At 37.6% G+C, this 22,941-nt stretch overlaps 2 protein-coding genes across 2 annotated transcripts in view; one reads left to right on the top strand and one right to left on the bottom strand.

Moving 5' to 3' along the window:
* The window catches only part of coq2 (coenzyme Q2 4-hydroxybenzoate polyprenyltransferase), a 12,669-nt gene extending 7,657 nt beyond the window's left edge, over nt 1–5,012 (top strand). Inside the window, exons 4-8 of the mRNA XM_056237279.1 lie at nt 293–414; nt 3,146–3,231; nt 3,350–3,483; nt 3,567–3,755; nt 4,611–5,012. Of these exons, the coding sequence (XP_056093254.1) occupies nt 293–414; nt 3,146–3,231; nt 3,350–3,483; nt 3,567–3,755; nt 4,611–4,772 (693 nt within the window). The 3' untranslated portion in view covers nt 4,773–5,012. The remainder of the gene's footprint in view (nt 1–292; nt 415–3,145; nt 3,232–3,349; nt 3,484–3,566; nt 3,756–4,610) is intronic.
* Nucleotides 4,838–22,941, bottom strand: gldc (glycine dehydrogenase (decarboxylating)). The gene is made up of 25 exons (XM_056237267.1): nt 22,518–22,941; nt 22,249–22,327; nt 20,349–20,484; nt 19,849–20,013; nt 16,978–17,055; nt 16,748–16,895; nt 16,118–16,314; nt 15,921–16,017; nt 13,919–14,024; nt 13,696–13,835; nt 13,518–13,598; nt 13,326–13,423; nt 13,127–13,211; nt 12,979–13,020; nt 12,629–12,771; nt 12,253–12,328; nt 10,257–10,382; nt 9,691–9,840; nt 7,427–7,539; nt 7,202–7,343; nt 6,158–6,269; nt 5,971–6,066; nt 5,723–5,895; nt 5,484–5,564; nt 4,838–5,382 (listed from the first exon to the last, which is right to left on the bottom strand). The coding sequence occupies exons 1-25, from the start codon at nt 22,791–22,793 to the stop codon at nt 5,245–5,247; spliced, it is 3,078 nt and encodes a 1,025-aa protein (XP_056093242.1). The 5' UTR covers nt 22,794–22,941; the 3' UTR covers nt 4,838–5,244.

Below are 22,941 nucleotides of genomic sequence, written 5' to 3'. Positions count from 1 at the left end.
CTAACCTATCTCCTAATCTTACCTGTGTCAGCGTGCCATAAACAGTGTCAGTGTCAGACTTAGTTCATCAAAAAAGAATATTCTCTTATCACTTACCCTTCCAAACCTTTATGACATTTTTCTGTGGTACGTAAGATAAGATGTTTTAAAGAATGTTGGTTACCTTACCAGTTTAGTCATTTTGCCACTTTCATTGCATGGACATACTGAGGCATTTTTAATAATATCAAATGTGGATTTGATCTTGGCAGCTGTTGTGATCTGATGTTGGGGTCTGTCATGTTTCTGGTAGGTGTCAAGGACAGCCACTCGGCCCATTGCATCAGGGGAGATCACACCGTTTCGGGCTCTGGTTTTCCTCGGAGGCCAGCTGAGTTTAGCACTGGGGGTCCTGCTGTGCCTCAATTACTACAGGTATTTCATATTTTAGTTTTTTTAAACAATATTTGTATGTATTTTTTGCCAACCATTGGGAATTTTTACTTTCAAGTTGATATTATACTAATAGCAAGGAGCTCGTAGGCTGCTCTGCCGTACATTGTCAAAACAACAGCAGTTATACTCTACACAGGTCATTAAACTACATTATCACATCTGGTTGAATGATTCTGATTGGTTAAGGCACAGATAAACTTAGAAAATTTCAACATATGGCTGTTCATCAGGGGGCGCATTACAAAAAGATCCTAACTTTAGAATCCTAACCATGTAACCATGGCAATTTCAGTTTGGACCTCGTTTAGGACAAAAGCTATTACAAAATGACATTTCTTAAGTGCAAAATCTTATCTTAAGTTACCACAGATAGGAAAATGGTAGAAGCATCCTAACCCCACAAAAAAAATCCTAAAAACTGTCTTAACTTTAGGACAACCCCAATGGTGTCAAAATAATTTGAAAGCCAACTATAAAAATCACATAATAATAGCCCTGTTTGAGAATGACGTTGCATTTTTTTAATGATACAAGATGAAGAACAGTTTGATGGTGGAAAGACTTTGTGAACACCCAAAAGATGTACTTCACTTTGACAACAAAACTCTGACAAATAATTACAGACTCCTATGAAATAAAAGGATTAGGCTTTGCCTTATCTGCCAAGCTTATCAAAACTTTACTCAATGAAAAGCACCACTTATTTTGTTTCTCCATTTTAATCTCAGTTATTTATCTGAGTTTTTTCCGTTTTACTTCACAGCAGCTGTTTGCACATAGTTGGTTGCTTGGTAACAGACCTTAGAGTTGATTACCGAACTCGCTGGAGGGGTTTAAGATTTCCTAACTACAGATAAGATGAGATTTTGTAAGATAAATCAACATAAGATTTGCTTCTGTAATACAAATTTGTGAAAAATCCTAAATTAACTTGTCTGATCTAAACTTAAGACTTAAGATAGAACGTTTCTGCAATACGCCCCCAGAAGCCGATCTCCATTTATTATCAGGATGTCAGTCCAAATCCTGGTTTAGGCACAAAGTCACTGAGGTCACCAATCTGAGTTTCTAGGCTCCAGTTTGTTTGTCAGATGGTAATTTCATCTCCCCTGGCCCTGCATGTCAGTTGCTCACCTCACAAACGTCAGCTTCCGTTACAAAAGGGTACAAACACACACACACACAGTGATACACAGATACACAGCTTTTTCAATGTCTGAGTTGGTTGAGCTCTAGCTCTGACGAGGAGCTTTCCCAAAACATAATAAGGTATACTTTCTCTAGTCATTATTCTCTAGTGATTGAAGATGAAAAGTAAAGTAAATGCTTTTATATAAGCTTGAAGATGTAATTTAGAAGGATACATTTTAATTAATAACTTGATTACCAACCATTTAAAGGATATACATTGAAACGGAAGTGGATTCAAGAATCCACCCCTTCAATGCAAATAAGCAAATACCATCGATTTACAACCGTGTAGCTCACTGTAGGTCTGTCTTTAAAGGTTTATAAATTGTTGTTAAAAATCAATTTTCCTGTGGAGAGTTTTTACTTCTGGAACAAACCTGTTGTACTCTATTAGCAAACAACAACGATCCAAACAAGTCCCTGCATTTTTTTTCTTGTTAGAGAAGCTAGGGCTGCGTCTGAAACCGCTCACTCGTTCACTCATTCACTAATCCCTATATAGTATATGGCATTTAAGTGCACTATATCTGCAAGGAGTGAATGAAATGAAGTGAGTGAATTCGGACGCTGACGGTTACACTGCATCGGAGAGCTGGAGCTGTCGCAGAAACGGCTTCGTCACACGTAGTGATAAAACTCCTTTTATCTTACGTTACTTACTTTATAAAATAATATTAACAACAATAACAATTATAATGACTTTATTTTGTAATTATATATACCTCCGTGCCAGCTTTGTAGTTTCATCGATTGAAATTGTGAGAAACTCACGCTCACAGATGACGTGGTCGTCGAGCGCCCTTAGGCGACCGTTATGATTACATTCGAATGAACAGATGATTAACGAATATTTTTAAATCATCCACCAAATTATCATCCCTTCCTTACAGTTTAACGAATTAACAACAATGCCACAAATGATTAAAACACCTGGCTTATAGTAAAACACATTAAATTGAGTTAAAGCCTAAATAATATATTTTAATTAAAAAAAAAATATAGGCCTATACCTATATAATTTACCCTATTAATATCAGTTCATTTTAAATTTAACATTCATCTATATAATATTTTCTCAATATTTTAATGTGTTTTATTCAAGTAATGATTAATATAAAAAAAAAGAAAAAAGCTGTAAAGTAATTTCTGGTTTGCACTTTCACGCGCACTCAGTCCTCTACGCATTGGATTCTGGGAAATAGTGATTCAGCAAGCATAGACATAATATTTATTATGTCTATGTCAGCAAGTGTACATTGGATGTACACTCAAAATCAGAGAGGATTGTGGTTAAAAGTAGTGAACGAATGTAGGGAATGATGTCGTTCACTCAGAATTCGGACACCACTACAAAATGGCCGACACCCTATATAGTGCACTATATAGTGGATAGGGAGCGATTTCAGACACAGCTCATGTCTTTAAAATACACATTACAATAGGAAGAAAAGCTGATTACAATATTTGTTTCATGCCGGCTTTAATTTCTGATAAACTGTGACTTTCCATCTCTCTCTAGCATAGCTCTTGGAGCTGCTTCTTTGTCGCTGGTGGTCACATACCCTCTCATGAAGAGAATCACATACTGGCCGCAGTTTGTTTTAGGTGTGTTACCATTTATTTAATCTTTCTCAAACCCCACCCTTCCATATTACTCTAAAAAATCTAATAAAAGTGAAAGTACTTAGACTGAACATTCTGTGCATGATTTGTCCACCTGTAGGTCTCACTTTTAACTGGGGTGCTCTTCTGGGTTGGTCTGCTGTGAAGGGATCATGTGACTGGTCTGTGTGTTTACCTCTCTATGTGTCTGGTGTCATGTGGACATTGATTTATGACACAATCTATGCCCATCAGGTACGGTGTCCGATTAGTTATCACACCCTAACATAAAGGAGTGGAGTGTACATTTTTCTGATTCACCTCCCTCTCGTGAGTAGGACAAAGATGATGATTTAAAAGTGGGTGTGAAGTCTACAGCTCTGAGGTTCCAGGAGAACACCAAACTGTGGCTGAGTGGCTTTACAGGGGCGATGTTGTCAGGGCTGGTTCTAGCGGGACTTAATGCGGACCAGACTTTGCCCTTCTATTGTGCGGTGTCTGCAGTGGCTATTCATCTCGCACATCAGGTGAGCAAGACAAACTGTAATTGATAATAGTGGCCTGCCTGGGGTTACAAAAAAATTAAGCCTTTAGCTGTATTTGGATGGCCATGTGGAGGTCTGTAAAAATAAATTTGCATGGCACCTCAACTATAAAATTCATGGATTTGGATGGCAAGGTGTTCATGGTGTAGGAGCGAGTTCTGTGACCCTCATGTGGTCAGTCACATGATTGTCAGCTGTAAACAAAATGCATATGCTTGTAATTATATTAATATTTTTTTTTATTATTGTTGCTTAATCTGTTTATTGAACTTTTACAATATTAACAGGATAATGAAACAGGAGAATAAGATTTTTAATTTAATAATAGGAAAATAATATCCTGTTTAATATTTGATTATTTACATTTAGCAAACGCTTTTATCCAAAGCAACTTACGAATGATGAGAGTAATAGAAAGTCAAATCAACAATATGCAAATGTCGTGACCAGTCTCACTCTTATTTAAATCTCCTATTAAAAAAAGACATGCTGTAGTTAAAATGGTTTATCTTGCATTTTCTCAAAATGGTCAGAATGAAGGTTTTGAATATTTGTGCAAGCCCTAATTTATATAAATGTATACAATATTTTTACCATAATAATGAGCCATTTCAAAAGTTTGCGAATTTTTCCCCCCTCTTTTTCTCAACAGCTCCAATTCACTGTAGTGGAGCAGTAATGTAACAAAAAAAAAAAAACATTTGGGATTAAAACTACTTGCATGAAATGCTAGATTAATTTATCTTATTACCTGCATATCAATATTTGCTGAGGAAATCTCTCAAATAAAATAAGTTTTGCATTGACAATATTATGTGTGTTGTGTGTGTTCCATAGATCTACGCTGTGGACATCAACAGACCTGAGGACTGCTGGAAAAAATTTGCTTCAAACCGAAACCTCGGACTGCTTTTATTCTTAGGAATAGTGACTGGAAATTTATGGAAAAAGAGAAACGATGATCAGTATGAAACGCAGCTTAACTCCATTTCAAATTAGAGTCTGTTGGTTGTGCGACTTGTAATAATACCATTGATTTACGAGACATGTAATGTAAACCAGCGTTTCTTTTAAAATATTTATTAAATTGCTACAAACTGGCTCTATTTATTAAATAATTAGAAAACGTACATAACATCTATAAAATTAATTTTAACATCGAGAACAGTGCCAGAAAGTTAAACCTACATAGACCAAAAACACCCAAATATTTTTATACAGTGAATACAAATATAAAAACAACAATGAAAATGACCCCCCTATACAGGTCGATTACAGTATCTGAATCAGATTTGGATTGTTTTAGTAGAGTAACAGAGAAGAGGCCAGCTATTTGTGCATTGTATGCAAAAGAAAATCTGAGGCACCGTGAACGTACCGAAAGAGACTGTAAATCACAGGTAAGAATGTATGGTCATATTTGATGGGAATGGTTCATTTGGATGAAGAAGCGTGTCATTGAGTAATGAGGTCACGAGGAAGCTCTTTCTTCATATGGAGACTCGTAGGCGTCCATGGGTGGACAGGTGCAGACGAGATGTTGGTCTCCGTAGATGTCATCGATCCTTGAGATTGTGGGCCAGAATTTGGTCTCAGGTCTCACAAAAGGCTGGAATAACAGGGTTAAAGATACATTTTAAAACTGGATGAATAAGAACGCATTTGTTTTGTGCGAGGAGTCTGTATTTTACATTGATTTAAGGTACGCACCATGGGGAAAGCAGCATCCTCTCGGGAATACGGTCTGTCCCATGTGGTCGAGGTAATAGTGGCCAATGAGTGAGGAGCCATCTTTGGACGACACATACAAGACAAAATGAAAGTTACATCGGGCAAGGCTATATGCTCATGTTTTTAATAAAGCGCTTCTATTAATTCTTCTGTACATAAATGTGTCTAATTTGAGTAGGCAAGAGGGATACAAATAGTCCTGTTAAGTTAACGCTCACCTTGAGAGGATTAACCCTCGAGTCCATCCGGCCCTCTTCGATGTCTGCGATTTCCTGTCGGATGGCCAGCAGCGAGTCACAGAAGCGATCGAGCTCGGCCTTATCCTCAGACTCCGTGGGTTCGATCATTAGAGTTCCAGCCACAGGCCATGACATGGTCGGTGCATGAAAACCTGCCATAAAAGGTTGTGGAGAATCAGGAAATTGTCATCCATGAGATAACCTGCTTTAAATGTTTTTCTATTTACCATAATCTTGCAGTCTTTTTGCTACGTCAACTGCCTCGATGTTTGCAGACTTTTTAAAAGGCCGCACATCCAAAATAAATTCATGAGCAACGAATCCTGCAAATAATCAGAAATGTTTGTGAGGTACTTCAGTTTTTAGTTTTTTTTTAAGATCAGAAAATACAATATTTCATTCAATAACGCCAACCTTTAGTGCCCCTGAAAAGAATTTTGTAGTTGTTTTCCAGTCTTTTAGCCATGTAATTGGCATTAAGGATGGCCACCTCTGTAGCGTGTCCAAGACCCTTTGAACCCATCATCTGTTGAATGGAAAGTTAATAAAATATAAGATTAATAAATCAGGGGTGCATGATATATTGGTACCATATCAGCCAATATTAGTTATTTATTTATTCGTATTAGCTTGATATTGTGCAGCTCATTTCCTCTATTTTACATTACCTTTGCCATCATCTAAAACTCATTTAAAAGTTAATATTTAAAATCACTAGTAATTTAATCACAATGCAATCTTTAGCAAATATTAAAGTAAATGTTGTACCATATAACGTTGTGATGCCCAAATACACATGTAGGATTTAAAATGACTTTTTTAGCGTTTTATTTTTTTTATACATTTAGGCAAATAGTATAGAAATGTAGGTAATACTTTGCAATAAGGTCTCATTTGTTAACGTTTTGTTCATTGTTAGTTTGTTAATTAATAACAAAGCCTTTGGCTTGCTCAGTTGGGGATATTCAAATTAAATGACCCATCATACCACTGATCAGCTCTACCAAACTTGGATGTCTTTTCCAGTAATAAACAAACACTGTTAAGTTGTTTTGATTGATACTGTGAAGCAGCTTTGATACAATCTGTATTGTGAAAAGCGCTATATAAATATATTTGACTTGACTATAACAAAGATTATTAAATACTGTAGTTTATGTATATGTTAGTTAATAAAAATACAGTTGTTCATTGTTTGATAGGTTCAGTGCTTTAAATAAATGTTAACAAATACAACTTTTGATTTTAATAATGTATTAGAAAATGTTGAAATTAACATTAATTTAGATTGATAAATGTTGAAGTATTCTTAGTTCATGTTAAATTAAGTAGTTAACTAATGAAACCTTATTAAATGTAACCGAAATGTAATATAATTAGTCTGTTTCGGTCAATGTTAATATCAGTACATCACTAATATTCACAAGGTAAGACAGGAAGTGCAGAGGGAGTGTTGACCTTAATGTAAGCCCATGAGATGGGCAGGATAGCGCTGGAGCCCCAGGGAGCGGCGCTGATGGTGCCCAGAGAACTTCCTGCATTCGTGAACTGAATGTTCACCACTGGATGATTGGGCAGGAAGGGGGCAAGATGCTGTTTTCTGTAGGCAAAAAAGTAATTAGGTTAACTGGAGTCAACAGATCAACATTTCTGGTACAGGAAGGTCTGTTCAAAAACACTTACACTCCGATTGGTCCCATTCCAGGGCCGCCACCACCATGAGGAATGCAGAAGGTTTTGTGGAGATTCAAATGAGAAACATCTGAGCCATAGTCTCCTGGTCGACATAATCCAACCTGAATCAAATGGAAACAAGAACATGAAAACTCCAAAAAGAAAATGCACATTTAACCCTCAGACGGTCTTCGTTTCGGAGTCACATCCTGGGCCTTCCCGGTCAGAAGTGACCGGACACCTAAAAATGAAACTTCATACATCCCAGTAAAACCAATCCAATTTATTTTTGTTCTATAATATTTATTCTTTTTAATTTAGTATTTTGAGACAATTTGATTGAACATTAATATTTATGGTAAATTTTTTGCCATTGAAAATAATGAATTTTTTATTTTATTTTTAATTTATTTTTCTTCTATGCAGTATTTTCGGTTAAAATAGAGACTAGGCTTTCAGAAAAAAAAAAGAAAAATTAATCAATTTATTAAACATAAAATTAAATAAATCATGTTATTGCATGGGTTTACCACTAGATGCCTGTATAGCTCTAAATGGAGATGCTTGTGAATTCTAGTTGTTTTTGGACCAAATTACTTTTAAGATGTGGATTGAATGTATTTTTTAGAAATTCTCAAATAATACTTTTTGCCAAGGTTTATAACATTTTATTAATTATTATTTTAATAATTTTAATAATTATTATATTAATTATATATATATTAATTATGATTATTAATTATGTTATGTTTTTCACTCTTGATGTTTTAGAGTTTCACCCCTTCATTGCTGAGCACTTTTTTCTTCATCGTGGCCGATTTGTAGATAATTTTTGTGTTTTTGTCAATTTCCCATTAATTTCCTATGGGGGTCATTTTTGACCGAAGACCAAAATCGTCACTAGATTTTTTGTAATCTGAATTTATTGGTGTGTATGTGTATAAAAGTGTGTTTGTATGTGTGTGTGTGTGGGTGGGTGTGAATTTTTTGCACTCTTGATGTTATAGAGTATCACCCCTTTACTGCGGTGTACTTTTTTTTAGAATCGTGGCCGATTTGTAGATTGTACAGACAAGATTTCTGAGAATTTTTGTGTTTTTGTAAATTTCCCATTCATTTCCTATGGGTCGGTCATTTTTGACCGAAGACCACAAGTGTGACTATTTTTTTTACGACCACTTAGCATGCTCGGATCATGACCTCAATTTTTTTTTTTATTCACATACCTAATGCCATAAAAGTCACCAAGTTTCATAACATTCCAATGAAGCTGTGATTTTTAGAAATTCAAAACAGAAAATTTTCCGGTCATAAATGACCGAAGACCGTCTGAGGGTTAATGTAAAACAGTGAAAACCGCTCTTATTGTAACAAGCTTCTAAAATGTATACAGCATTTATTAATAATATTAATTCAGAATCATGGTGCACAGTTTACTCTAATGCATATACAACTGTTAATGTAAACAAAAATTAGACGTTAAGATTAACCAAGAGAGTAATAAATGCTGTAAAAGCATTGATCATTTTTAGTTCATGTTAACCATTGCCTAACTAATGTTAATGATTACTATTAGAGCTGCATGAGAACCATCTTTTTTTTTATTTTTTTTTTTATATAGAGATCACCAATCTGAGTAAACAACTAAGCATAACAACATGTAATTTACTAGAGGTTCTGACAAAATGTTAATTGCTGCTGTCTATTTAAAAGTGCTTAATTTGATTCTTTTTTTTTTTTATCGGTTTGATTTATTGAATCAGTCAAATACTTCACTGGTTTCATTACTGGATGAATCAATTAATTTTTGATAGAATCTCTTGAAAAAATGATGCAATGAGAAATACATTTTTTAAAAGTCACTTGACGCCACCTACTGATGTAACGCGCCAAGTTACTTTCAAAAGGTGATGTGCTCTATTTTAATCGCTACCGTAAACGTCCGTGTTTATGTGAACAATAAACTTTTATCCCAGTACTTCTGTGATAATTTGAATATTTGTAACAGAAATAACAATACTGTGTGGTTGAAAAGACCTTTGTGTGGTTTCATACCTATGCAACTGCTCTCTCTGGCTCAGCAGCAGCGCAAACCCAGATTTAAATGTTCCGGTGTGATTTCATCAAAGGTTTAATAGACATAGCCGAATTGTTGTCATTGAGGAGTAAGATCATGTAGATGTTTGAATCGAGATCACGATCTTTTAACGATTAATCGTGCAGCTCTAATTACTACAGTACTGTAAAGCCTTACGGTTCCATCTTCATCTTACCTGTGCGTTCATGTTGGCACCATCCAGGTACACCTGTCCACCGTTCTGATGAATGAGCTCACACACTTCACGAACGTTCTCCTCAAACACACCGTTAGTGGAGGGGTAGGTGATCATTATGGCGGCCAAGTTGGCCTTATGTTTGTCCACCTATCAAAAACGTGGTAAAGTGAGTCTTAAAGGGTGAAGAGTGTCATTTTCCCTAGCCCAGACATAACCAAGCCATTCATAGTTTGATTCCCACCAAAAAGTATGAACACTAGGCTTTCAAAACATTTGAGCATCATGACACAGCAACAATGTGTGAGTTGGGACTATTTGTTTGCTTTACCAAATGGCAGACAAGAGGTGCATTCAGGAAACTGGTTTTAATCTCGTCATTATTTTCGCAATTGTGTTTGGTGCTGCTAGTGGGGCAGACATTACACACTTTTACACCTTTAACACTGATGTGATAATGTTATCAGACATATCAGTGTATCGGTGGAAATAGCCCTCGAACAGAAGACAAAGGCTTCCTGTTGACAAGTGATGCAATACTAAACTCTTTAAATCATTGTACATACCATGGCTTTAAGGTGAGACACATCAATGTTGCCATCTTTGTCCACTTCCACAACCTGAACTTTCATGCCCGCCATCTGTGCACTGGCAGGATTCGTTCCATGAGCTGATTTGGGAATCAGACAGACCTGAACAAATCCATAACAGATTTAATATGGGAGATTAATGGACAAAACAAACAAGGAAACTTACACAGAACCTATTTTTGCGCTCTTATTTATAAACTTTCTGTTAAATAGATTTGCAACACTAAGAAAGATGACAATATGTGAGAACTTCTCTTTGAGTTTATACATATTCTGCAAATTACTTTTGTCAAAAACAAATTTCAGTCTGTAACTTGCATGAAGCCAAGTAGCCAATGTCTCCTTTCGTTCATGCATCTTTTTATGTTCCACAGACATTTGGATTAATAAAAGGTTGAGTAAAATAACAGAATTCTAATGTGGTTGTATTCAATTTTAATCAAGTCTTCCACTTAATCATTAATTGTCAAAATGTCATAACAGGCTGTATGGCATACTTTCTGAACTAAGGGCACAGTGGCCCAAACACTTAACGTTATGCAATTTGCAGCAGGTCATCATAAACAAACTCATCGTCCAAGGACTGCAAGTCTTGAAAATCACCAAATATGGAATCTTGCAGTGAAGTAGAATCCCGTAATGGGGTGGTTGTTTTCTATGGCTATTTACTCAACCATGGCAGTTTGAACCTTGGCTGGTTTAAGAGCTGCATCCGCTATCTAAGATCTGCTTATTAGGGAGATGATAAAAAACAAAGGCCAGGTTACAAAACACTACAATGACTTGACTAAACGTTCTGATCGCTGATCTTCTTTCCAGTCCCAACTCGTCAAAAAATTTGCCACTTTTTCAACAATTTTCCCCTCAGGTTCAAAACAACTCTTGAAGAATTTAACAGTAAAATCACCGTTAAAAGACTTTCATTACGTTGTGGGAAGAAATGTCCACACAAGGACAGTAATACCAGAAATCTTTGAATTATGGGGATATTTTTGGGGTCCCCATTAGGAAAACAGCTTATATAATACTAAATTATGTTTTTTGAAAATGTAAAAATGCAGAAAGTTTTGTGTGAGGGTTGGGTTTAGGGGATAGAATATACAGTTTGTACCATATAAAAATCATTATGTCTATGGAAAGTCCCAAAAAAACATGAAAACCCAATGTGTGCATGTTACATTTTCCTATATAAAAAAAAGTTAAAAGTAGGTCAAAGCATATTATCAGATTGAAATTCTGCTTATTATCAGTTATCATAAGATTAGTAAAAGTCATGAAGGATCAACCTTATCCTTCAAAAGTCAAGAATGTTTTTAAAAAGGCCCTGAGGTCAAACATGAGGCTTAAAAGGTTAGTTCACCCAAAAATGAAAATGCTGTCAGTAATTACTCACCCTCATGTTGTTCCAACCCCGTAAGACTTTCGTTCATCTTCGGAACACAAATTAAGATATTTTTGATTATGACGTGAGTTCGCGTAGTGTAACAGCGCAGCGCTATGTCAGAACGTAGGCTCACTATTGGCCAGCATCACACTCATGACCAGCGTCGGCCAATAGGGAGTCTACGTTCTGACGTAGCGCTGCGCTGTTACACTACGTGAACTCACATCAGAGGCCCACACAGAAGATGAATAGTTGAATAAAGTCGTTATTTTTATTTATTTTTGCGCACAAAAAGTATTCTCGTCGCTTGATAAACTTAAGGTAGAGCCACTGTAGTCACTTGGACTATTTTAACAATGTTTTAATTTACTTTCTGGGCCGGCAGGTTACAATAGAAGCCTATGGAGGAGTGATCCAGCTCTCAGATTTAATAAAAAATATCTTAATTTGTGTTCCGAAGACGAACGAAAGTCTTACGGGGTTGGAACAACATGAGGGCGAGTAATTACTGACAGAATTTTCATTTTTGGGTGAACTAACCCTTTAAGGTTAAATGAGAGGGGCTTTTTACTGCAGGATGATACTCACTGTTCTATGAGATTCTCCTTTGGAATTCAGATAGGCTTTGATTGCAGCCAAGCCCGCGTATTCCCCCTGCGCGCCACTACGGGACAAAGAAATCAATAGCAAGCATCATGTAACCATTCTGCCTCAGCACAACAGAGTTCAAAGATTGCTTCAAATGACTCTTGCCCAAGAGTACAGTATACTAATGATCCTGTTAAAGTGTCAACCAAGCAAAACGTAGAGATGCGTACACACCCCCAAACTTATCAGCACAAGAAACCTGAATGAAACTGAGAGTCATGTTGACACTTGATTTGCCAACTACAGGACCACTGTTTGCAATCAGAATGAATCATCAGCTTGATATTGTAGCAGCAATTTCAGGCAAGACACTTACCTGTTTGGTTGAAAGGAGATCTTATCATATCCTGTAATCTCACAAAGGTCTCTCTCTAGCTGTCTGAAGAGCTGCTGATAACCTTCAGCCTGGTCCAATGGCACGAAGGGGTGGATGTTTGCAAATTCTCTCCAGGTGATTGGCTGTTGGGAAAAGTTTACAGTCAAACAATGAAAAGATCAGGGCTGAGTTTCTCAAAAGCATCGTAAGCCTAAGTAGATTGTAGAACCATTGGCACACATGGTCTCTACGATCAACTTTGCTCTGATTGGTTGAAGTGAGGCGATGTCAGAGAAAAGAACGAGAAAAAAGGAGGGCTATTCTAGAAGAGTAGAGCAATACTGACTCACCATGAGCTCTGAGGAACTGTTCAGCTTCATTGTGCATGAGCCCTGAATTCAAAAGAGGAGTTTGTGTTACTGTGATGTTTTTATGCAAGATTATATAGGCCCGGGATAAATCCCAATGTAAACGATGATACTCTGATTTCTGACTTACCAATGGAATCATACTATGGACGAGAGAAATATCCTTATTTTCCAGGCGCTTCATGTAACGTACAATATTGGTCTCTGAGTGATAGCTGAAATTGAAAGCAATACAAGTAATTATTATACAGAAAAAAGCACTTCCACAGTTGTAGAAAGTGTCATTCACAAACAGATTTGTTAAAAACAATAGCTAGCATTGAACAGACCTGTTAAACACTGGATGGGTGAGAAACTTGCTGGTTCTCTTGAAAGGGCCTGCCAGCAATCCTTTTGATCGCTCGCTCATTTTCTCAGCAATAAGTTCCTAATAAAGGTCAAAAAACAATATCTCATGAGGGAACAAAGACAAACAGATTAAAGGAATATTGAAAATCTTTCTGAATCAGGCAAAAACTTACAGCTGACGATTCACACCCGAAGATCCAGAGCAGATCATCCAAGTCTCTCTCAGAGACGGTTTCATCCAGAGACACTCCGAGCTAAAACCACGTCAAGAAATTAAAAACATTAAACAAATGAATAATAAAATAAAAAATGTATTGTCCATTTGTGTTTTAAAATGTTCACAGGTCTCACCAGTCCATCACTGTACAACCGCAGGTTGATTTCCCGCTGCGTAGCTTTTTCTAAGATGTCCTTGCCGGCCACGCCACAGTTGATCTTCAGCGTGTCAAAGAAGTTCTCGTGTTGGAGTTTGTGCCCAGCTCTTTTCAGCCCTATTATCACAACAAGAAACAATCAGTATCACAAACACCCCTATACAATTCTTGTAAAAAGAGTAAACAGTCAAACAACTTGCCCTCAGCGAGAATCAACGTTGCATTGTGGGTTCTCTCAGCAATGTGCCTCAATCCTTGAGAACCATGATACAACGCATACATGGCAGCCATGTTTGCAAGAAGAGCCTGAGTAAAGAAATTAAAATGGAGTACAGAAATACAACTTCACAGATAATACACACACATTCTTATACAGCCATCTTTGTGAGAACGTTCATTTACACAATGCTACCTCTAGCTCCTTACCCTAACACCGTGTCCTAACCAGACGTGATGCGATAAGATTCCAGCAACAAATAATTTCTCTGTCCACACTAAACGCGACAACGAGATGAGTCAAAATCAATCAAAACCCACAGCCAATCAGAACAGTGTGTGGGCGGAGCCTCACAGGAAGTGCACAGCACCAGAGAGTAATCTTAACGGCAATCGCAAGAAAATGAAATAAATACATAATCAAATCAAATTCACAAATATGACACCATTTAAACATTATTAAAAATAAATAGGCTGAGTTACTAAAACAATCTTTGTCAAAGAATACACTTGTTTGTTCACAGTTTGAACGTTATTGTTTCCATTTGTTTAATTTCAAGATCTGAGGTGATTCATCCATTGTTGCTTTTACAGCTACAAAGCTGGGAGCACTAAATGATATTCAGTCACATTGCATGCTTTTAACATTAAATAAAGCATATAAACAGTACCTGAGATTATCATTGCCACACTTTTGTGTTTGTTGTTCCAGCCGCGACGCCGCAGAAAAATAGAAACCGTTTCTAAAATAGAATCGTCGCGTGTCGCCGTCGCGGCTGGTTAGGACAAAAACTTTTGTGGCGTGTGTAGTTGGAACACAGTGTAACCCTACCCATCACAACTAGTTGCCTAACTCCAACCCTTACCCTAAACCCAATTATAACCAGTATTGGGGGTAACGCATTACAAGTATCGTGAGTTAAGTAATCAGATTACTTTTTTCCCAAGTAACTATTAAAGTAACCCATTAGTTTTAAATTTACAACAAAATATTATAAATGGGTAACCCAAGTTACTTTGTTTTCCCATGTTTTGACACACTTCTGTCCTCAGTGTCGTTAGAAATCGGGATTAAATGCAGAGGCGTTGAGTGTAAACATGCTAAGTTCCAGACTTAATGCGAGCATGCATTTACTCATCCCACTTGCACAAAAACATTCAGTATTTCTCAAAATGAATAAAAATAGTAAAAAGCAAAAAATATTTTGCAAACCTGCAAGAATTAATTCATGAATTCATTAAAGGGTTAGTTCACCCAAAAATGAGAATTCTGTCAGTAATTACTCGCCCTCATATTGTTCCAACCCCGTAAGACTTTCGTTCATCTTCAGAACACAAATAAGGATATTTTTGATTAAATCTGAGAGCTGTCTCACTCCTCCATAGGCTTCTATTGTAACCTGTCGGCCCAGAAAGTAAATAAAAACATTGTTAAAATAGTCCAAGTGACTACAGTGGCTCAACCATAAATTTATCAAGCGACGAGAATACTTTTTGTGCACAAAAATAAGACAAAAATAATGACTTTATTCAACTATTCGTTTTCTTCTATGTGGGCCTCAAAGTGAGTTCACATAGTGTAACAGCACAGCTATTGGTTCCCTATTGGCCGACTCTGGTCATGAGTGTGATCCTGGCCAATAGTGAGCCTACGTTCTGACGTAGCGCTGTGCTGTTACACTACGTGAACTCACTCTGAGGCCCACATAGAAGAAAACGAATAGTTGAAAAAAGTACTTTCTGGGCAGGCAGGTTTCAATTACATAGAAGCCTATGGAGGAGTGAGACAGCTCTCAGATTTAATCAAAAATATCTTAATTTGTGTTCCGAAGATGAACCTTTAAAGGGGTCTCAGAAAGTAAGGACCAGCCAAAATGTCCTCACTTTCGATGGTCTAAAACTCAAATCGATCCTCACAAAGATAGTTGTACAAGTACACACACACACACACACACACATAGTATTTTCTGATTATTTAAGCTCTACCTGGGCAGTGCAGATGTTGCTAGTGGCTTTGTCTCTGCGGATGTGCTGCTCTCTAGTCTGGAGAGCCAGACGATAAACCTCTTTACCAGCTGCATCTCTGTAACAGGAAACATTTGACAGTTTATACCAACACTGATGAGGCAAACTACATTGAGGCCTTGAGACAAAAAAAAAAAAAAAAAAAAGGTCAGACTCACCTGGTCACTCCAACCATCCTTCCAGGCATCATCCTGACCAGATTTTCTTTGACTGCAAAGAATGCGGCATGAGGCCCACCATAGCAGAGAGGAACTCCAAAGCGCTGAGAGTTGCCCAAGGCGATGTCAACTCCGAACTCACCCGGAGGACGCAGCACGCAGAGCGCCAGCAAGTCTGTAGCACAGCAAGCCAGTGCCTTTGAAAAACAAACCAAAACAAAAATCAATGGAATCATGCATGAATCATATGCTAGAATGCATCTGTATACAAAAAATAAATAAAAATAGATTCTGTAGTGGGAACAGGATAGTTCACTCTCATGTCGCTCCAAATAAAAATGACTTTTTCTACATGGAACACAGATGGAGATATTTTGAAGAAACATTTAAATCTCACTTTAACATATTCAAACATGCCATGAAGACAGGGGTCTGACATCAGTAACTGACATTATTTAGTAGTATGGAAAGAACGTTTTCTTCAGTTTTTTCCCCTTTTGTTGTACACAGGAGAAAGTAGTCATACAGGTTTGAGTCTTAAAGTTAAATGAGGTTAATGGTTCATGCAAAACCTAATATATACAAAGATTGGTATCAGAAAATGTGAGTTTTAAAATGACAGGTACATACACCACCCTTGTGAGCCTGATCAACAAGTGCAGTGAAATCTTCCACCCTGCCCTCAGTGTCTGGATACTGGAAGAGCACACCGCTAACATCCTTCCCACTGAAGTCCATCTCGTGAGGAAGCTTGAGAACAGTCTTCACACCAATGTAACTATGGGATCCAAACATTTCATTAGGATTAGATAGATGGAGAGATCGAATGTTTTATTCTATAAATTGGTGAACTTCCTTACTTGGCTCTGGTTTGCACAACTGCAATAGTCTGTGGGTGGCAGCGTGGGTCAATGTAGAACGTTCTTCTTTTGTTTTGCCTTTGAAAAAGATAAGGTGAGTGTTAATCATCACTCCCAGCCCTGGGGATACGACATCCTGCATGCCGAGTACCTGAATGTGCCGTTTCAGGTGTTGGCTAATACAACCACAAATCCAGAAAAGTCAGTACATTTTGTAAAATGCAATAAATTCAAGAATCTGTGATTTGTTCATTCTCTTTAACCTTTACTTAACTGACAAAAGTACAAAAACGTTTCTTAAAAGTTTTCACTGACCAGGGTAAGTGTGTTGTAAATGTAAACAAATTTTGATTTTGATGGCTGCAGCAACACACTCCAAAAAAGTTGGGACAGAGGCATGTTTACCACTGTGTCACATCAAGTGGAATTTTTGCCCAATCTCGCCTGATACAAGACATCTGCTCAACAGTCCGTGGTCGTAGTTGTCGGAGTCTCCTTTTCATGATATCACATCCCTTCTACAGTGTAGAGTGTCTAGAAACCGTTTTAGCATGTGCAGAATGAGGCCTGGCATTGTCTTGCTTCCCAGGAAAGATGTCATCTTGATGGCAGTATTTATCTCTGTACAATCCCAATATATGCCTCCACATGAATGGTACCTTCAGACACATACAAGTCACCCATGCCGTTTGCACCCCCAAACCATGACAGATGTTTGCTTTTGTACCCGTCGCCAGGGCCGTCGCTAGTGGGGTGAAAGGTGGTGACAATTATAGGGGCCCCCGCTGCCCAGGGGCCCCACAAAATCCAGCAGTTATACTATTTAGGCCCCTGTTGTATGAATAATTCTAATATTTATATTAGTTGTATGCCTGAGATTTAAATGAAAACCACAAAAACGTGCAATTTGGGTAAATATTTTTCCAAATATCTGCTTCTCTTACCTCCATAAAAATGGTTTAGTCCGACCTAAAGTATTTATTAATTATTCAGTCAGAGTCAGTGACAAACATCAGATGGACCCAATAAAATTGTAAGTCCCACCCCAGCTCGTGAACAGAACCAATCAGAGTTGAGGCGGCAGCCTGAAGATAACGATGAACTTGGTGGAAGAGCAGGAGACTGACTGACTGAAATGTCGGGGAAAAGAAAACATAAATCAGGTACCAGAAATGCCAGGAAAAGACGGAGAGGGAGGCAAGGAGAGTGGTTGTATCCCAGTCGATCAAGACGTTCTTAAAGACCGGTTATATATTGTTATTTCGCTGGGAATTAGAAAACTTCCGTCTACAGTCTGCCGTGTACAGTCATTTTTTATTATCGGTGCGCGCCACAATCGACCGAATGATTACGTGGTCTAAATTCCTGTCTTTTTACACTATTGTAAATAGAGTTTAAAAAAAATTACACGAGTCACGACGCATTGCATTATGCATCTGACCTGCCGGCTGATGATATTTAAAACATCGAGAAAACACGAATACAACACACTGCACTTGGATTTATAAGTGTATTCGCTTTATTTAATAATATTACCAGTTCCATAGTATCTTTATTAAAAAATAAGGCAATAAATGGTTTTATTCTTTTAATTAGACTGCATTCTTGTCAATTTCTAAATGTTTACTTTTTGATTTATGAATTATAACAGACTGATTGGGGGGGAAAAATATTACTTTTTAAAAATTGGTTTTATTATTATTTAACAATTTCTTGCTTTTTGTTAGTTTTTATTAGTTGTAATTTTTATATAAACATTTAACTTTTAAAATAAAGGTTTTACAACAACATCACCATCTTCTGTTATATGTAGGCCTCCATGTTCATCTATTGTACAGTATATGATATTGGTGGAGGGTGGTGGGGGCCCACATCAAAAAAATTTCAGGGGGCCCCGAATCCTCTAGCTACGGCCCTGCCCGTCGCTGATGAAAGACTGGATGGTCCCTTTTGTCTTAGAAACTTGATATCTTTTTTCCCAAAAAACAAGCTGAAATGTGGGGTCATCTGACCACAGCAAACATTTCCACTGTCTTTTGGACCACCTGAGATGAGCTTGGGCCTATAGAACTCTCCGGCATCTCTGCATAGAATTGATGTATAGCTTTCTCCTTGAATAACACAAGATTCAAGGGACATTGCTTGATGAAGCAGACTGCTAAATGACAATGGTTTTACAAAAGTACTCCCGAGCCCATGTGGCTGTATTCAACAGTAGCATGACAATTTCTCATGCAATGCAATCTGAGGGCTCGAAGGTCATGCACATTCAACTGAGGTTTCCTGCCTTGCCCTACAGGTTCTGAGATTTCTCTGGATACCCTGAATCTTTTCACAATATTATGTATGGTAGAAGGTGAAAGACCTACATTCTTTGCAATCTTGCATTTTGAAATGTGATTTTTGAATTGACAATGCTCTCATGATATTTAGAAAAGTGGTGAGCCGTGACCCATCTTTGCTAGCAAAGACTGAGATGCTCCATTTACACTAAATCATGATACCATCACCCATTACCTATTCACCTACTTATTGTGGACTGTTTCAAAAGAGTTTAACTTGGATATTCTATATTCTTTTTTTTCTCTCGCCTCTATCCCAACTTTTTTGGAGAGTGTTGCAGCCATCAAAATTAAAAAAAAATTATATTTATAAAATACTCTTAAGTTGGTCAGTGAAAACTATGAAAATATTTTCTTTGTACTTTTGTCAGTTAAATAAAGGTTAAAGAGAATGAACAAACCACAGATTAATATTTTATTGCATTTTACATAATGTCCCAACTTTTCTGGATTTGGGATTAAGGACTAAACTCCTTGATAAAATGGCATCATGTTCTTTACAGATGTTTCCAGCAGTTGGTGGACTAACCTGTTGCAGAGCTGCATGGCCTCTGCAGCGGCAGTACCTTCATCCAGCAATGATGCATTGGCTACTGCCATTCCAGTGATGTCACAGACCATTGTCTGATAATTGAGCAAGCTCTCCAGACGCCCCTGAGAGACCTCAGGCTGGTACGGTGTGTACTGAGTGACCCTATAGAGAACACACACACACAAGAAAAAAACCTCACTAAAGCTCTAACCAAAGACCTTCAATTTGAGTCACAAGACACTTCTGATGCTGGGGCATGCTACTCCTTTATGTAATAATCATCCAAATGCAATTTGCTTTTTGACTAGAACTGTACTGACCATGAGAAACTAATGAACATGGTATTCTAGCTCGTGGCTGTAAATTTTAAGTCTCATTACAGAAACAAAGGGTTGGTGTGTCAAAATTGTTTTGTTGGTCCACTTTTTGACTGTGCTCCACCAAAAGGTGAAATAAATGCTTAAAAAACAAACATAGGCAAGACAATACATACATACCATCCTGAATTCTCAAGCAGGTTTCTTTGTATGACCTGAGGGACGGAGCAGTTATAATAGCCCATTCCAATATAGGACCTCCACAACTTGTTCCTCGATGCAATCTTTTGGAGTGAGTCGAGAATTTCATTCTCACCTGTGGTAATTAAAGTACAAGGATAAGAACGATTTGGATATCTGAGGTTAAAGCAAACTGTGTAAAACTCCCTAGGTTAATTAAACAGTGCTCGCATACTTTGATTTGACAGTAAAAATATGATCACGTCTTTCATATCTAAGCTCATTCTATAAACAAAAACAGCTTCATGGCTTCTCTTGCATCAAATTGAAATCAGCCTCATTTTACAAGTGACTGTGTGCCCACAATATTTTTAGGAAGCTTCTCACATGACTCATATAATACTTAAGAGTACATAGAGTACTTAACAACTGCCTTCACACACCTGGTATTTAAGCACACCCCTACAAAAATATCACACCGATTGCAACATATGACCTACATTGACCTGATGAATAATACAAGAGCACGTGATCTCACTGCTTAAGAGTTTTTTGCAATTTATAATTTAGTAGTTAAACGGTAGATAAAGGGCACATATGGGACATTTTCTGATGGCTTGGGAACTAGTTTAATGGTTGTAGTTCGAGGCCACTGTAGCCGGTTCATACCGAGACACAAATTCCAGAGGCATTGTGTTGCAGCTTAGCAACTGAGCGGGGCAAAGATAGTGCAGTAGTAAAAACAGCTAGAGAGAAATACAGATTACGGAAAACTACAAATGGGAAACTAGAGTGCCAAAGCAGTCCATTCTTGTTGAGCAGTGAATTTGCAGGATTTGCAGATCAAGCTCTGTGCAGCTGAACCAGCAGAATCCAGTATAGCCCCCCATCAGCTTCAGCATGGCTTGCTTCATTAAAGACACACACAAGCAGAGGAGAAAACGGACTCCTGCCATATGTCAAGGCTCGTAGTGTGACTATAACAAATTAGACCATACATCTTTTAAAACCTTTTTTGTCCTTCATAACAATGATTTGTGGAGGGGGAAAACAGTCTAGTGAGTGGTGTTATGTTGGCATAAGAACATTGCTCTTAAAATTAGACTTTTTTTTACATCTGCATAGTGTGTTAATATATAAAAAAAATGTGTGGTTTTAAATTTTAATAGTCGTATTGTCTGCAGAAATTAAAATTAAACCGTGTTATTCACACACCGGTGTACTATACGTGTTGTTTCTATGTAAATCGTCGCTTTTTATAGAAAATATATATTTTAAATAATTGTCTGACGTTATGATTGCCAATGCACCTCAAAGTTCTTCCTGTTATACGTCGTTATTCCCATCAAATTGTCAATTATTATGCAAAGTTATATGTTGAGCGGTGCACGCGTGATGTAATGCTACTGCTAACCAGATCAAACTGGCCGTGTGACGCTGAACTTTACACTCTAATTGTCATCCTATTGGCATCGGCTGAGGGCGTCAGGAGATTGGTGCTGCTCGCCGGGCTCCGCAAAAACAACTCCTAATATGTTCAAAGGAAGACTTAACGGTGAAAAACCCTCCAGTAAGGTCTATTGGCACACAAAGAGCGTGTAACCTACATTCCTCGCTCAGATAGACTCCTTTGTTAGAGTCTGGTCCGTTAGAAAAACCCCAATTCGAACTATTTCGAAATAAAAATATATGTTTGATATAAAGACAATGCAATTAATAATTCCGCTGCCCTAAAATCTGCCGCCAAAAATAGTTTTACATTACCGCTTAGCAGCTATATGAAATGCAACCTCGCGGTTTGCCTCACAGACAGTCAATGCAAATATATGATGAATTAACAACAACAAACGACACGTGTTTCCTCTGTCTGCCGCTGCTGAGAGGAGTAAGAGCAACTTACACACAGGATCGTCCATTTTCAAACTTCTTCCCAGGCGGATGGATGCGGGAATTGTGTTTTCTATTAGCTGAGCGATTGACTGAAATCAAAATCAAAATGTAAACCATTATATTGTTTATTAAATGTATTATCAACACAAACCGCGAAAATTGTTGCACATCAGAAAGTTGAAGATGCGGGTAAAATGCTGACATAAAGCGTTTAAATTGGCTAGCATTGCAGTATATTAGTTTAAAATATGTTGTTTAATTCGAATAAATAAGTCTTACCTCAAGTCCAAGAGTATTGAGCATCTCTCTTTTCTCTTTGTCACCCGGTCCAATGTGTCTTTCAGAGAAATCATCGTGTCTCGGCAGAATTCTTTCAATCTTTCTGGACCACAGAACCTGTGAGGTGCCCATACAGCGCACATTTGCAGACAAGTCTACAGTTAAACCGCGAAGTTTCTTAAAAACATCCCCTTTGCTGCTGATATTCCTACATGGCACGCGAGCGTTCATCGACCTGCTGACGACAACCCGCCAAGATTTAGCGCAGCTCTGCATGTTCTTCGCTTGAGATTAACGAAAATTGTTCACGATAATCTATCAGCCAGCCTCCACGCCGTGTACACCACTAAATGTCTGTGAAATTCCTTAAAAGTGTCTATTTATACGCCTCCTCGTTGCACAAGGAGCAGCCAATCGATAAGTG

Source organism: Rhinichthys klamathensis, unplaced genomic scaffold, assembly GCF_029890125.1.
Source record: "Rhinichthys klamathensis goyatoka isolate OS25496 unplaced genomic scaffold, OSU_Roscu_1.1 h1tg000019l_1, whole genome shotgun sequence".
Lineage (NCBI taxonomy): Eukaryota > Metazoa > Chordata > Actinopteri > Cypriniformes > Leuciscidae > Rhinichthys > Rhinichthys klamathensis.
Note: the sequence above shows the minus strand (reverse complement) of the source record. Positions and strands in the feature narration are given on the sequence as shown.